Consider the following 16,207-nt stretch of genomic DNA (forward strand, 5'->3'; position numbering starts at 1 on the left):
ATGAGGCCATTTGGTACATCATACCTGTGCTGGCACTTTGAAAGCCCCGTTCATTTAGTCCCACTCTCCCGTCTTTTCCCCATAGTCCTGGAAAATGCTGCCTTCCAAGTATTTGTCCAATTCCCTTTTTAAAGTTATTATTGAATGTTTCCATCACCGTTTCAGGGAACTCCTATTCCAGATTGGTGTGTTTTTAAAAATGTCATCTCATTTCTTCCAATGGGAACAGGTTCTACTCTATCAAAACATTTTGTGAATCTCATCCCAACCTTCTGTGTTAAAAGGACAACAATTCCACCTTATCCCGGGTCAGTCTACTAGAATCTTCTCAGGATTTGACATTCTGCTGGAGACTAACTAGTGATTTATAAAGGCTTAATATAGTTTCTTTGTTTTCCTACTCTGTGTCTACTTATAAAACTAAGGATCCTGTTTGCTTCTTTCAACATCTTTCTCAAATTGTCCTCCCATCTTCAAAGACTTGTGCACATTCACTCCCAAGTCTCTCTCTTCCTGCAACCACTGTGAAACTATACTTGCTTATGCTGTTGCTTGTGTACCTACTCCTACCTGGAGATTTGCTGTCACGCCCATCTGTCCTGCACCATCCTCCCACATCCATTGTAGCTAATCTACAGCCACTCTGTTAAGTCATCATCCAACTATCTCTGGGAGTCAATTTCAGTTATATATCCTCTCCTCATTCTTCCAGCAGAGACCATCACTTTCTTTGAGGACAACACTCAAAATATAGAATCATAGAAATAGTATCATAGAATCCCTAGAGTAGATGGCCATTCAGCCCATTGAGCCTGCACCGACGACAATCCCACCCAGGCCCTAAGCCTGTAACCCCATGTATTTATCCTGTTAATCCCGCTGACATTAAGGGACAATTTATCATGGCCAATCCACCTAACCCACATATCTTTGGATATTTCAAGCTTTCAAAATCTGTCCTCCTGTTTTTCAAAACGTGTTAAGAAAATTTGCAAAAGGCTCAGAACTGAAGCACAATGTGCCATCATACACCATATTGATGAAATGGGAATTCTGCACGTTTCAGACACAGGTTTTGACTCACGGACTGACAGCACTGACCAAGCCCATGGTTTTGAGATAAACTCAGCCTCTAAATAATCTCTTTAATGAAAGCATTAAAAGACACTGCGAACGTTTCAGTTGATAAATTTAATCACATTATTGAGTAATGTATTTTTAAAAAACTGCTCCTTGGGTATCAACAATTTTCGTTTTTGAGGAACAATGGGGAAAGGAAAAGCTTTCTAAGGAATTTATGGGAACATGTTGGTCAGATCACACAATCACAGGGTGATAAACTGTCATTAAAATCCTCCTTCAAATCTGCCATCAACATCCCTCTCCTGAAAGGCCAAGCCTCGACTCTGCCATACTTGAAAACTATCACCCAATTTCCAACTTTTCTTTGCATCCTAAATTCATATCCTTTTTTCCAAACTCCATAATTGAATCCCTCCAATCAGGACTCTGCTGCTGCCATGGCACTGAAATGCCTTTTATCAAAGTCACAAGTGATGTCCAATGTGACTGTCACAAGGTAAAATATCCCTTCTTGTCCTTCTCAACCTATCAGTGCAGGTTAACAGGGAGAAGACAGGAAAATGATACTAAGTGAATTGCTCATTGAGAGAGCCAGTGCAGATACAACGGGCTGAATGGCCTCTTTCTGCACTGTAATCATTCTGTGATTCGATGTCACTGGAGTGGGTTGAGGTGATTTTCCCCTCTGTTTAACTCTACACTGTCTCAGAGGCTGAAGCTCTTCCAAAGCCGAGGGTTACAACAAAGGTTGCAAATCATTAGATGCTCAGTATTTGAGTGGATTTAGGCTAATCGTGTTTTTTGTAATACCAAGTAGTTGTCTGGCAACTGTATCCACATACGCAGCATGACCTCACACTAGTATATATATTATTCCAAGGAAATGTCGAATGGCTTTTGTTTTTGTTCCTCGCTCAAGACAAGGGGTTTCCTTCAGTTCATGAGTCCTCTGAGAAGCCATGAACACGTCTTCTTAAAGAATGGTCCCAACTCTGTCAAACTTAGAGTTGGGGGAAGAGGTTGAAATGCACATTGGTAAAAATTGCTAAAATCAGGAAAGGGACAGCATCTCAGAATTGGATCCCACCTACCATTTTTAATGGCAACCCCACTTGAATCAAGTCCACGAAAATCCAGGCTTGATTCGAATTCGATCTCTTATCAACTCCCTAATGTTAGTCTTCCTTTAGCTGTCTATCTTAATTTTGTTTGTCCTTTTCTATAACTACTCTAAATCTAATCCTAATGTACTGTGATCACTGTTCCCCAAATGCTCCCTGACTGAAAAGATGCTCCACTTGCCCTACTTCATGGGATGGAGTTTATGGGAAATTGAGGTTGTCCACTTTGACAGGACGAATGCTACAATACAGTGCAATCTGGTTACCTTAAGACTTGTATCTCAAAAAGATTGCAGGCAGGTACTGTAGGTAATTAGGAAGGCAAACAAAATGTTGGCCTTATATTGCAAAGGAATGACATATAAAAGTGGGGAATCTTGTTATAACTGTACAGTGCATTGGTGAGACTACATCTAGAGTACTCCATACAGTTTCTTTGGTTTCCTTATTTAAGGAGATGTAGATTTGCATTGGAAGCAGTTCAGAGAAGAGTCTCTAAGTTCATTCCTATGAGGAAAGGTTAAGCCGCTTGGACCAATACTTATTGGAGTTTAGAAGAATGAGAAGTGATCTGATTGATAAGCAAGATTCTTGACAGGGTGGTTACTGAGTGGATTTCCCCTCTTAGGGAAATCTAGAACTAGGAGATGGGTTCAAATAAGATGACTCCCATTGAGAATGGACATGGGGAGGAATTTCTCTCTCGAGGATTGCTAATCTTTGGAACTCCATACTCAGACACAGTGGAGGATTTGTCATTGAATATATTCAAGGCTGAGTCGGACAGATTTTTCATAGAATCCCTACAGTGCAGAAGGAGGCCATTCAGCCCATCAAGTCTGCACCAACAACAATCTCAATTTTTGATCTACAAGGGAGTCAACAGTTATGGAGATAGGCAGAAAAGTTGAATCCACTATAGATCAGCCATGATCTCACTGAATGGCGGAGCAGGATGGAAGGACCAATAGCCTACTGCTTATTTCTTATGTATTCCCCAGAACTAGACTCGGTCTGCTTTGTTCCTAAGGGGTGGAAACATGCTTATCGGGAATGCTCTCTGGTAAACGCACTCTCGAGACATGTATAACTTTAACAAGTCCATGTAAACACATTCAAACCCCATGTCCTGTGTAAACACACAAAATGGTATATGTTTATTTAAATTTCACAAGGAAATAACAGGATTAACTTGCTTCAGCAGCAAACAAAACATTCAAATTTTTGCAAGAATGAACACAAAAATGCAAATCACAAGCGAGTGTGAAGGGGTTTTCAGCCAAGAACCTCGTGAGCATGGTCTTCAACTAAGATGGAGATATTCTTCACATCAGCACACCAGGCTTCTAGACGCTCCTTCATGGCTGATACCTAGACAGTCACACATTCACAGACTTAAAAAAACCAGGAGTCAGCACCAAAATAACACTGCCTCATGTGGACATTCATTCAAAAGATATACCGGGCTGTGTTTGAACATGCTGAATAACTCTCCACCTGCCCACGGTTATGGTTTTGAAGATTCACTGCAATACCGTGATTGTATATTTAGGGTGGCAGGCTATATAGGACAGGTGGAGAATATGAATGATGGGTGTGCTCACAACATTGTTTTTTCATATGTAAATGAAGCTCTAAAAATATGAAATAGCAGATTTCAATTAGTTTCTGCAGCATCAGAACCACTCTCCACCTCCAGTCCCAGAACGGATACTGGTGGTCAGGGCTAGTTCAGGCTGGGAGGCTGTCAGAATAAAGTCTGGCCGTGTCATAAAAATCCATGGTGAGTTTATTTTATTCATGGGACATGGATGTCGCTGGTTGGCCAGTATTTATTGCCCATCCCTCGTTGCCCAAGGCCAGTTGAGAATCAACCACGTTGCTGTGGCTCTGGAGTCACATGTAGGCCAGACCAGGTAAGGATCATAGAATCATAGAAACTCATAGAATTATAGAAACCCTACAGCACAGAAAGAGGCCATTCGGCCCATCGAGTCTGCACCGACCACAATCCCACCCAGGCCCTACCCCCATATCCCTACATATTTACCCACTAATCCCTCTAACCTATGCATCCCAGGACACTAAGGGCAATTTTAGCATGGCCAATCAAACTAACCCGCACATCTTTGGACTGTGGGAGGAAACCGGAGCACCCGGAGGAAACCCACGCAGACACGAGGAGAATGTGCAAACTCCACACAGACAGTGACCCAAGCTGGGACCCAAGCTGCGACCCAAGGATGGCAGATTTTCTTCCTTAAAGGACATTAGTGAACCTGATGGGTTTTTACAGACAATCGAGATAGATTCATGGTCACCATTTGATTTTTTAATTCCAGAATTTTACCTGGAAAGAAAGGTGTTTGGTGAATCCTTAACAAGAACCAAACCACAATTCTCATTTTTTAAGCTCAGGATTGTCTGAAACATTAATACAAGTGACAAAGTATTACATGCAAAAAAAATCTTTAGATTACAAGTTGAACCAATAAATCATCAGTGCATTGATTGCGGAATTTACTTATGGAAACTATGATCCATGCAGTGGATATTATAGGCTGGAGTGTGTGTCTTACCTACACTTACACAGCCTGACATCCTCACAAATAATTGAGTATTTTGGAACTGTGGGAAGTACTGTCATGTAGACAACCACAGGTCAGAAAGGGTTAAATACAGGCCAAGGCAAGTGTATTTCATCCAGCTAAGTTTAAAGTTTATTTGTTAGTGTCACAAGTAGGCTCACATTAACACTACTATGAAGTTACTGTGAAAATCCCCTAGTCGCCACACTCCAGCGTCTGTTCGAGTATACTGAGGGAGAATTTAGCATGCCCAATGCACCTAAGCAGCATATCTTTCGGACTGTGGGAGGAACCAGAGCACCCATGCAGACACAGGGAGAACGTACAGACTCCACACAGACAGTGACCCAACCAGGGAATCAAATCCGGGTCCCTGGCGCTGTGAAGCAGCAGTGCTAACCACTGTGCCGCCCTAGCTAAACAAGGGGGCTTCAGGTTAACATTTCTTCCTTGGCACTGCACTGGATGTGTCAGCCTGGATTATGCTGGAGTCTCTACCTCCGTAACTTTCTGATTCAAAAGCAAGTGAGCTGCCACTGAACAACAGCTGATTCTTACAGGAGAAGTTTTCCTTCTGCTGCTGTGTCGAGCTATCAGGTAAGCTCTAGCTAAAATAGCAATCTCCACTTGAGTTAGCAAGTTCCATGTTTTCGTTCTAACTAGTGTGGCTAAATTTAACAGACAACTTTATCTGACCCAGTTTCACAATAAATAAATGCTGCTGGCTTTGGAGATCACTAGATGATTTCTGTATTTTTAAATTTACCTTTGAGGAACAGAACACAGCATGAAGATGTATCCCAGGGCCGGGGGTATAAGCCAGTGAATACATTCTTTCCAATTAGTACTAAGTATGATTACTTGGAATTGACATTTTTAACCAGGGCAGCGGAGGAATATAAGAACAAGAGTGTTTCGTAGAATTCCTACAGTGCAGAAGGAGACCATTCGGCCCATTGAGTCTGCACCAATTCTCCAACAGAGCATCCCATCTGGTCCATCCCCATAACCCCATGCATTCACCCCGCTAGTCCACCTAACCCACACATCTTTGGACACCAAGAGGCAATTTAGCATGGTCAATCCACCTACCCTGCACATCTTTGGAGAGTGGGAGGAAACTAGAGAACCCGGAGGAAACCCATGCAGACAAGGGGGAAACGTGAAACTCCATATAGACAGTCACCCAAGGCTGGAATCGAACCCGGGTCCCTGGCACTGTGAGGCAGCAGTGCTAAACACTGTGCCATCCTTTCGTTCAGACACTCCAATCAGATCATGGTTGATCTGTACCTCAACTCCACTTTGCTGCTTTGCTCCATATCCCTTGTCACCCTTCCTTAACAAAAATCTATCCAACTCAAGTCTTGAAAGTTTCATTTGGCCAAGCCAAACCGAGATTTTGGGGAAAAATGTGATCCGAATTCTCAGTAATGTTTGTGGAAAATGTGCTTCCAACTTTGAGACCTTCAATTTAAAAAAGCAACAAACTTGACATAGGCATGCTATAAAACTGGAGGTTGCTATCTGATGGGCTTTACCTGTTGCAGATCCATGACTCGTGGCTGAACCCAGGTCATGTGAACCTTATGGTCCACCTCATCAATGCTCCCTTTCACCAGGCCCGCTGAGAGTGCCTTCATCACCAGCATTTCCACCTGATAGGACAGAACAGGGTCTAAAATGGACTAGGAATTACTTCATGTCAACCAGCTGAATAAATCCCACCCTCACAGTCCAAGGACAACTTCCTCAGTATGGCACCTTGTCTATTAGAACATGATTGATGGTGGGGGTCAGTTGCTGACAAACACGCTCCGCTGAGATCTCTGTTAAACTGAAACCAAGATTAAAGTAATCCTCCTGTGTGCTTTCACAGTGGATATCAGCTGTGATGTAGTCTAATATCAGTCCCATTAACCTCTTAGCTGCTTCAGCCCCAAGTCCTAAGGAAGTGAAATGCAAAAGCACACATAAGTACAAAACAAAATGCAGTATTCAGTCCTCGCAGCTCAATTAGTTCTCACCTCAACACCAATTCAGGAATGAGCTGATAAAACACAGAAGCGCTAGAGGCAAATAATTACAGGGCTGTGCAACATTACAGGCCTTTAATTTATGAACTGTTATTTAGTAGAGCAATAATTCATTAACTCTACTAGTTCACTCATGCCGTGTAACCTTTGTATTTGAAAGTGACTCAGCTGACATCTTTGCCTGAGACCTCACACAGTAAAGTTATACATTTCAAACGTAGAGAGGGAGGAAATATTGAAGGCCCCTGAAATGGGGCCTATTGCGACCAGAGGTGGATGGATGCAGTGCGGGGGGGGGGGGGGGGGGGCCTCACCATGAAGAACAGACTCTCTGGCAGCACCTGTTTAATAATGCCCCCTCACTCACCTCATTGACAGATACCTTGGCCTGGCGGGATATTTCCTGGAATGTCATCTGCCGGTGGTTTGCTGGTCTTGTAAACACCATCTCAGAAATACAAAGAACTTCAATAAAAACAACAGAATGAAAGCCAACAAAAACTAATTAAACACAATATTGGCAATGTGCACATTAAGCTGAGGGGAGATGGGATTTACAATTGGTAGGTGGTGATTATTCACACCCACATTGTACACCCGTCTAATTTTCCTTTCTACTGAGAGAGAGTACATGTGAGAGAGATCTACAATCAGCACCTTCTCCCACCCAAAGTGCAAGATACTCCCACAAAAACAGAATCGTGCAAATTCTAGGCATCTGAAATAGAAACCGAACATACTGACAGCATCTGTGGAGAGAAAAACAGAGTTAATATTTCAAGTTGATGACTGGACTGACAAAAGGTCACTGCCTTAAAATGTTAACTTTGTTTATACCCCCACAGATGCTGTCAGACCTGCTGAGTATTTCCCTAATTTTTCTATTTTTATTGCAAAATACAGCCAGAGGTGAGCAAAGGTGGTAAGATTTGGAGTGGAGCGTAGTTAAAAACCACAGGTTGTATGAATCATTTGTTAACTGCTTACAGATATGATCAGTACGATTGGTTATTACCGAGGTTCCAAGTTTTTCAATGCCTTTGGGAGGTTACTACATAACAATGATAATCTCAGCTGTAATTACACCACACACACTGTAGGAACCCACGGGCTTCACTGCAGAGACATTAAGCTACATTAAACTGGTGATCCTACTAATCAATATGATGCATAAAATTTACAATCTTTTGTGATTCTTAACTCCTCAAAGAACCAGACTGAAAAATTGTCCCATAATATTACAACATTCTTGTGACATATTTTGACCATCTGTTACCGTGCCAAGTGCACAAAGAAAAAATAAAAAGGAGGAAAAGGCCCACTGAGCTTGCATTATCATTCAGTACTGTGGTTAAACCTTTACATCCACTTCACCTGCCTACCTTTACCTCATACCCTTAAGTCTGGTTTCTATTTCAGATATGGAGTTCCATTCAAGTGACCTCCCATCAGTGAATATTGAAATGTAGCTGCCTATTCATTTAAACCTGGCTCTCTCTGCTGTAATCTATTCAGATTAGTTTTTAAATAGTGTCACAAGTAGGCTTACATTAACACCGCAATGAAATTACTGTAAAAATCCCTAGTCTCCACACTCCGGTGCCTGTTTGGGTACACTGAGGGAGAATTTAACATGGCCAATGCACTTAATCAGCACGTCTTTTGGACTGTGGGAGAAAACCGGAGCACCCGAGGAAACCCATGCAGACACGGGGAGAACGTGCAGACTCCACACAGACAGTGATCCAAGCCGGGAATCGAACCCAGTCCCTGGCGCTGTGAGGCTGCAGTGAGGCAACACTGTGCCACCCCAAGTGGTTTAAAAGAGAACACTTGAGATCATTCTCTTTGTGGATCATTCTATCTCAGTCCAGGAGTGACAATCCTAGAAAGTGCTTAATTCAGATTAACTATCACCTTGCTTCTTCACTTATTACTGTAACAACTTGGTAACTGCAGAATTTACCTCCATCAGACAGAGCAACTGGAGTTTTGCTTTCAATCGCTGTTCATTATTGGCCAGGTCAGACTGCCAGAGAAAGAAAGCCGAATTAGTGCTTTTGTCACTCTTACACCCAGTGACAACTGGCCCAGGGTAAAACTAGGCTGGACCAGTTCTCTCACTATCTTTCTGCCTGCATCTTTACAGAAGAAAATCATATAATCCCACAGAGCAGTAGGAGGCCATTCAGTCCATCGAGTCTGCACCGACTCTCCAACTGAGCATCTTACCCAGGCCCTATCCCGATAACCTCATCTATTCACCCCACTGATACCCCCCGATCCTACACATCTTTGGACACTAAGGGGCAATTTACCAAAGCCAATGCACCTAACCTGCACATCTTTGGACCGTGGGAGAAAACTGGAGCACCCGGAGGAAAGCCACGCAGACACGGGGAAAAAGTGCAAACTCCACACAGTCACCCTAGGCCGGAATTGAACCTGGGGCCCCGGTGCGGTGAGGCAGCAGTACTAATAACCACTGTGCCACCCCTTCAATTTTTACTTCAGTTATTAAACAAAAAGATTCTCACAATTTGCTTTTTGTTATGAACACCACTCTTGGTCTCTCTCCCCACACAGTGTCCGAGCTGCAAACCCAGTCATTCGAGGCCGCTGAAATCCCAGACCTGCTGAGATTTTCCAGCATTTTCCCGTTCAACTTCATTCTTTAATTTAATTGAAAACACACAAACACACACACACACACACACACACACACAAACGATAGAAAATTTGACCACATCCTGTCCACTAGAGCCCACCTACTTTCACCTTCGCAACAGAGCAAGCCTTTAACTCAGTGGTACCAATCGAAACCAAGTCAAACGAGGACATACTCCAGATAATCCCAGAAAGTCAAGATTGGAGGTCTGGTTCTTAAAGCTGGATTGCCATCCAGTGGGATACTGATGGTGAATATGGGTAGTTGGAGCACAAGTAACTAATGCCGCCCCCTCTATCAGCAAGGGTGAAGATAGTCATGGAAGTGGCCACCTCACAGCCTGGGAATCCGTCCATGACTTCATACTATTCTCCAATTGAAGACTGTAAATTTATGAATAGTTCCACATCATTATCCATCTCTTTGTCTTGGTTTACCTGCTACTGAAACCCTCATCCATATTTTTGTCAAATTACTCTGCAACTTTCATCTTGTTGCCCACATCCTGATCCAAACCAAATTCCATTCCTTTTCAATGTCTTAGTTCCCGAATACCAAGCCCAAAGAAGAGGCTTGTTAGAGACAGAAAAATTTTGCCAGCTTCCATCTTCATCCAACCACCACAGGCTTGCTGAATTTTGAAAGAAACTGTATTTGAAGTTATCTTCAAAAACATTGAACGGATTTTAAAAATACGGAAATAAAATTGATTCTGATGGTCACGTGACTTCTCTTGTGGGTTCAGCCCTTACCACCAAGTCATGGACCAGCCCTTACCACCAAGTCATGGACCAGCCCTTACCACCAAGTCATGGACCAGCCCTTACCACCAAGTCATGGACCAGCCCTTACCACCAAGTCATGGACCAGCCCTTACCACCAAGTCATGGACCAGTCTATATTTCCCACAAGAGGATTCACAAAAGACATTTGGAATTCAGCAGGTCCTCAGAAAGACAAAGCGAAGACAGGCTCCAGGACTGGGCTAGCCAGCTTTCTTATTTGGAAGATGATGAGACATTGTCGGGACAGTGGTCTACAAAAGGCAGGTCCACAGGGATCCATACAGAAAACTCAGAGAAGCAGACAAGAGTTCCAATTGAGGGAGGAGAGGGGGACCAACAAGTAGAACCACTGAATAGTTGTAATCAACAGGCTAAAGAAAGGGCCACACTGCAGGACCTTGAGAAGCAAATATAAAATTTTCTTTCCCCCACCAACAAACACCCCCCCACCCCGCCCATGATTCCATTCACGGAGCTACCTGCGAAAGTTGCTAGCCATCACAGTTGCAGAGACAACTCTATAATCTTAAGAACTTCACTTTAGACAGCATAACATCTTGAAGAAATCAGGCCTGCACAGCAAAGACACTGAACTGATCCAATTTTAATGAGTATACTTTTTCTCTTCCTCCATAACTAATCTCAGTGTATGCATTCGTAACTTTATCTCTTCTTAGGTAATGACCAAAGCAATAGAATGGAATCACAAACCTTTTCTTTAAGTAAAAAGGCTTTGCTGCTGGGTTTTTTAAAATGAATTTCACAGGCAATTAATGGGCAACTTTGGGGAAACACCTTCTAAAGTGTCAGCAAGATCTGCATTTCTAGGATCAGGATCCTCAGCCAGAACCCTGGAAACTAATTTCTTTGTGCAATTCCAGGGCTGCTAAACCTGGCCAAACTGTATGATCACTGACTTGCTCAGCATCAGTGATGCATTCTCCTACTCTGTACGGATTAGAACTACATTTCCACATTTATCCCCCAAGAGATCAGACTATTAGTTATCATGCAGTAGTTCTTGTGCATATATTCAAAGATATTTGGATTTTCAGGAAATTTTTATTACGTAAGAGGTTAGTATGCAAAATTAAATTGCATACCACTTGGAATAATATATTGGCATGGATTGATAAATTGGTTAACAGACAGGAGAGTAGGAGTAAATAGTTATTTTCAAAGTGACAGGTGGTGACTCATGGGTTACTGCAGGAATCAGTACTTGGCCTCCAGCTATTCACAATTTTTAACAACAATTTGGATGGGAATCAAATGGAATATTTAGAAGTTTGCTGATGACACAAAACTAGGTGGAACTGTGAGTGGTGAGGAGGAAGTAAAGAGGCAATTTAAACCAGTCTAGTGAGTGGGCAAATACACGGCAGATACAGTATAATGTGGATAAGTGTGAACTTATCCAGTTCGGATGGAGATACAGAATGGCAGAGTATTATTTAAATTATGATAGATTGGGAAATGAAGACATACAAACACATCAGCTCTCCTTGTACACCAGCCATTGAAAGCAAGCATGCAGGTACAGCAAGCAGTTAGGAAAGCTGTTGGCCTCCATTACAAGAGAACTTGAGTACAGGAGCAAGGATGTCTTACTGCAGCTGTACAGGGCCTTGGTGAGACCATACCTAGAGTATTGTGTGCAGTTTTGGTCTCTTTGTCTACGAAAGGATATACTTGCCATGAATCAAGTAGAAATTATTAAGCAAGATTTTACATGTGCTTCACAAAACACAGTGGAGACAACATGGAACTCTCTTGTTCATCAAATTCCTTGGATTCCTTGAGCATTTCCAGCAGAGGCGATGTCCTTCTCTTCATCTGTCTCTGAAATAGTGCTAAACTGTGTCACAAAAGAATCATACCACAGAAGCTTAAAGGAGGGTAGGTCTTATGAGGAAAGGTTGAGGGAGCTAGGGCTGTTCTCTCTGGAGCGGAGGAGGCTGAGGGGAGACTTAATAGAGGTTTATAAAATGATGAAGGGGATAGATAGAGTGAACGTTCAAAGACTATTTCCTCGGGTGGATGGAGCTATTACAAGGGGGCATAACTATAACTGGTGGGAGATACAGGAAGGATATCAGAGGTAGGTTCTTTATGCAGAGAGTGGTTGGGGTGTGGAATGGACTGCCTGCAGTGATAGTGGAGTCAGACACTTTAGGAACATTTAAGCGGTTATTGGATAGGCACATGGAGCACACCAGGATGATAGGGAGTGGGATAGCTTGATCTTGGTTTCAGATAAAGCTCGGCACAACATCGTGGGCTGAAGGGCCTGTTCTGTGCTGTACTGTTCTATGTTCTATGTAAGCCGTAGCAAACTGTACCCCTCCCTCTAGACCAGCCCATCAACAATCTTTCTATAGATAGCACAAAATTCAAAGATTATAAATGTGCCAAATAGTGCTGGCACAAACGGTTGCCTCATCTGCTATAATAACAAGTTGACTAAATTGTTGCCTGTCAACTCAATGCAACAATGGGATGAATTAATTTACTCCACTGTTGCCTTTGAATATGGTACTGCCCACCTTCATGGCATTGCTCCAACCTGCCCTGTGAATGCACTGGCCTGACAGTGCTCCAACCTGCCCTGTGAATGCACTGGCCTGACAGTGCTCCAACCTGCCCTGTGAATGCACTGGCCTGACAGTGCTCCAACCTGCCCCAACAGTGCTCCAACCTGCCCCGTGAATGCACTATCCAGCACTGCTTCAACCTGCCCTGTGAATGCACTGGCCTGACAGTGCTCCAACCTGCCCCAACAGTGCTCCAACCTGCCCCGTGAATGCACTATCCAACACTGCTCCAACCTGCCCTGACAGTGCTCCAACCTGCCCCGTGAATGCACTATCCAACACTGCTCCAACCTGCCCTGACAGTGCTCCAACCTGCCCCGTGAATGCACTATCCAACACTGCTCCAACCTGCCCCGTGAATGCACTATCCAACACTGCTCCAACCTGCCCTGACAGTGCTCCAACCTGCCCCGTGAATGCACTATCCAACACTGCTCCAACCTGCCCTGACAGTGCTCCAACCTGCCCCGTGAATGCACTATCCAACACTGCTCCAACCTGCCCCGACAGTGCTCCAACCTGCCCCGTGAATGCACTATCCAACACTGCTCCAACCTGCCTCGTGTACACACTGCCCTGTCAGTGCTCCAACCTGCCCTATGAGTGCACTGCCCTGACAGTGCTCCCAATTCTATTACAGACAAAGGTTTTGAATTGGAGTTTACCAGGCTCTCAGTCCTCAGTCTGCCCCAACTACTTCATTCAATAAAGATTGAGGCATCTTACATCATATAAGTTCCAGTGTCCTTGTATGCCATATTGTACAGTTAGTCAGTAAGGCACATTGTTCAGTTAGCCAGCTAAGTTTTATACAGTCAGAGAAAGATCCAACATGCCTGGGCTCCCCAATAGGTTTTCAGACAGAAAAAAGTCTCCACGTCCCCACTATTGAAAGCATACAGAGTATCGATCAGCCATTGGTTCTCTGTATCGCGCAGTGAATCCAGGATTGGGTGCATTAGCTGCAAAAGATAAAGGAGTTTCATCAACAACAGTACACAGAGGAAGAGCAACAGTCTATTTAAAAGTAATACACTTCTACAGGTCGTTATGTTATCATCCTGGGCTAGTTTCAGAATATATCTGTAATCATCAATAACTTCCAAACATACAAAGGAATTCCTGCTCCAGTAGAAAAGCTCAAAGCGAACCTTTTTTAATTTAAAAGTTTTCTTGCTAAACTTCCCTTGCTCAAAGGAGGTATGTAATTGTAATAATGTTGAGTTAACCCAAGGTCTGCGCTCTACAGAATGCCCTCTTCACTTCTGTCTACTGTTTTCTGTCCCTCAATCAATCCTCTGTTCATGCTAATATATTACCCCCAACCCATGAGCACTAAACTTATGCAATGACCTTTCGTGTGGCTTCTTATCAAACACCTTTTGAACATTCGAATATATGACATCCACCCCTTTTTCTATTCCGCTTTCAAAGAACAAAGAACAGTACAGCACAGGAACAGGCCCCTCGGCCCTCCAGGCCTGCGCCGATCATGATGCCTGCCTAAACTAAAACTGTATGCACTTATGGAGTCCGTATCCTTCCATTCCCATCCTATTCATGTATTCGTCGAGTTGCCCCTTAAATGCTGTCATTATACCTGCTCCCACCACCTCCCCAGGCAGCGTGTCCCAGACATTCACCACCCTCTGGGTAAAAAACCTGTCTCCCACATCTCCTCTAAACTTTTTCCCACGCACCTTAAACCTATCCACTCTGTCCATGCCACTGAATCTTGTAGACTTCTATCAGGTCACCCCTCAACCTCCGTCATTCCAGTTTATCCAACTTCTCCTCACAGCTAATACCCTCCAGACCAGACAAAATCCTGGTAAACCTCTTCTGTACCCTCTCCAAAGCATCCACATCCTTCTGGTAGTGTGGCGACCAGAATTGTACGCAATATTCTAAATGAGGCCAAACTAAGGTTCTGTACAGCTGCAGCATGACCTGCCAATTTTTATACTCAATGCCCCGACCGATGAAGGCAAGCATGCCGCATGCTTTCTTGACTACCTTATCTACCTGCATTGCCACTTTCAGTGATCGTTGGACATGTATGCCCAGATCTCTCTGCCTGTCAATACTCCTAAGGGTTCTACCATTTACTGTACAATTCCTACATGCATTGGATCTTCCAAAATGTATTATCTCACACTTGCCCGGATTAAACTCCATCTGCCATTTCTCCAGCCAAGTCTCCAACCGGTCTATATCTTGCTGTAGCCTCTGACAATCCACTTCACTATCCGCAACTCCACCAATTTTTGTGTCGTCTGCGATCTTACTAAACAGACCAGCTACATTTTCCTCCAAATCATTTATATATATTACGAACACCAAAGGTCCCAGAACTGATCCCTGTGGAACACCGCTAGTCACAGCCTTCCATTCAGAAAAGCACCCCTCTACTGCTATCTTCTGTCTTCTATGGCCAAGCCAGTTCTGTATCCATCTCCTCTGATCCCGTGTGACTTCACCTTTCGTACCAGTCTACCATGAGGTACTTTGTCAAAGGTTTTACTGAAGTCCATGAATACAACATCCACTACCTTGCCCTCATCTATCACCTTCGTCACTGCCTCGAAAAACTCGATCAAAGTTAGTGAGGCATGACCTCCCCTTCACAAAACCATGTTGTCTATCAGCAATAACTCCATTTGTTTCCAAATGTGAGTAAATCCTGTCCCCAAGAATCTTTTCCAATAATTTCCCACCATTGACATAAAGCTCACCAGCCTATAGTTTCCTGGATTATCCCTGTTGCCCTTCTTAAACAATGGAACAACATAGGCTATCCTCCAGTCCTCTGGAACTTCACCTGTAGTCAATGAGGAACAAAGATTTCTGCCAAGGCCCCAGCAATTTCCACCCTTGCCTCCCTCAGTCTATACCTTGCTGTATCCTCTGACAATCCTCAGTATTTTGGGGTAGATCCCATCAGGCCCTCGAACCTTATCTACTTTAATGCTTTTTAAGACACCCAAAACATTTTTGATATCGATATGACCCAGAATATCTAAACACCTTATCCTAGGCTCCTCATCCATCAAGTCCCTCTCTTTGGTGAATACTGAGGCAAAGTATTCATTTAGTATCTCGCCCGTTTCCTCTGGTTCAGTGCATAGATTCCTCCACTATCCTTAAGTGGACCAACCCTTTCCCTGGCTTCCCTCTTGCTCTTTACATATGAATAAAATGCTTTAGGATTTTTCTTAATCCTGTTTGCCAAGAACTTTTTGTGACCCCTTTTAGCCCTCTTAACTCCTTCCTTTGTTCCTTATATTCTTCAAGGGCTTCATCTGTCCTAAACCTTTTAGACCTTATGAATG

At 43.4% G+C, this 16,207-nt stretch overlaps 1 protein-coding gene across 1 annotated transcript in view; it reads right to left on the reverse strand.

Moving 5' to 3' along the window:
* Positions 1-1,180: 1,180 nt before the first annotated feature.
* Positions 1,181-16,207, reverse strand: part of LOC144511913 (26S proteasome non-ATPase regulatory subunit 13-like) — a 79,416-nt gene continuing 64,389 nt past the window's right edge. Inside the window, exons 9-13 of the mRNA XM_078242370.1 lie at positions 13,712-13,837; positions 8,795-8,857; positions 7,196-7,276; positions 6,334-6,450; positions 1,181-3,575 (exon numbers count right to left, since the gene is read on the reverse strand). Coding sequence (XP_078098496.1) covers positions 3,480-3,575; positions 6,334-6,450; positions 7,196-7,276; positions 8,795-8,857; positions 13,712-13,837 — 483 coding nt within the window. The 3' untranslated portion in view covers positions 1,181-3,479. The remainder of the gene's footprint in view (positions 3,576-6,333; positions 6,451-7,195; positions 7,277-8,794; positions 8,858-13,711; positions 13,838-16,207) is intronic.

The sequence above is a fragment of the Mustelus asterias genome, chromosome 25 (genome assembly GCF_964213995.1).
Source record: "Mustelus asterias chromosome 25, sMusAst1.hap1.1, whole genome shotgun sequence".
Classification (NCBI taxonomy): Eukaryota; Metazoa; Chordata; class Chondrichthyes; order Carcharhiniformes; family Triakidae; genus Mustelus; species Mustelus asterias.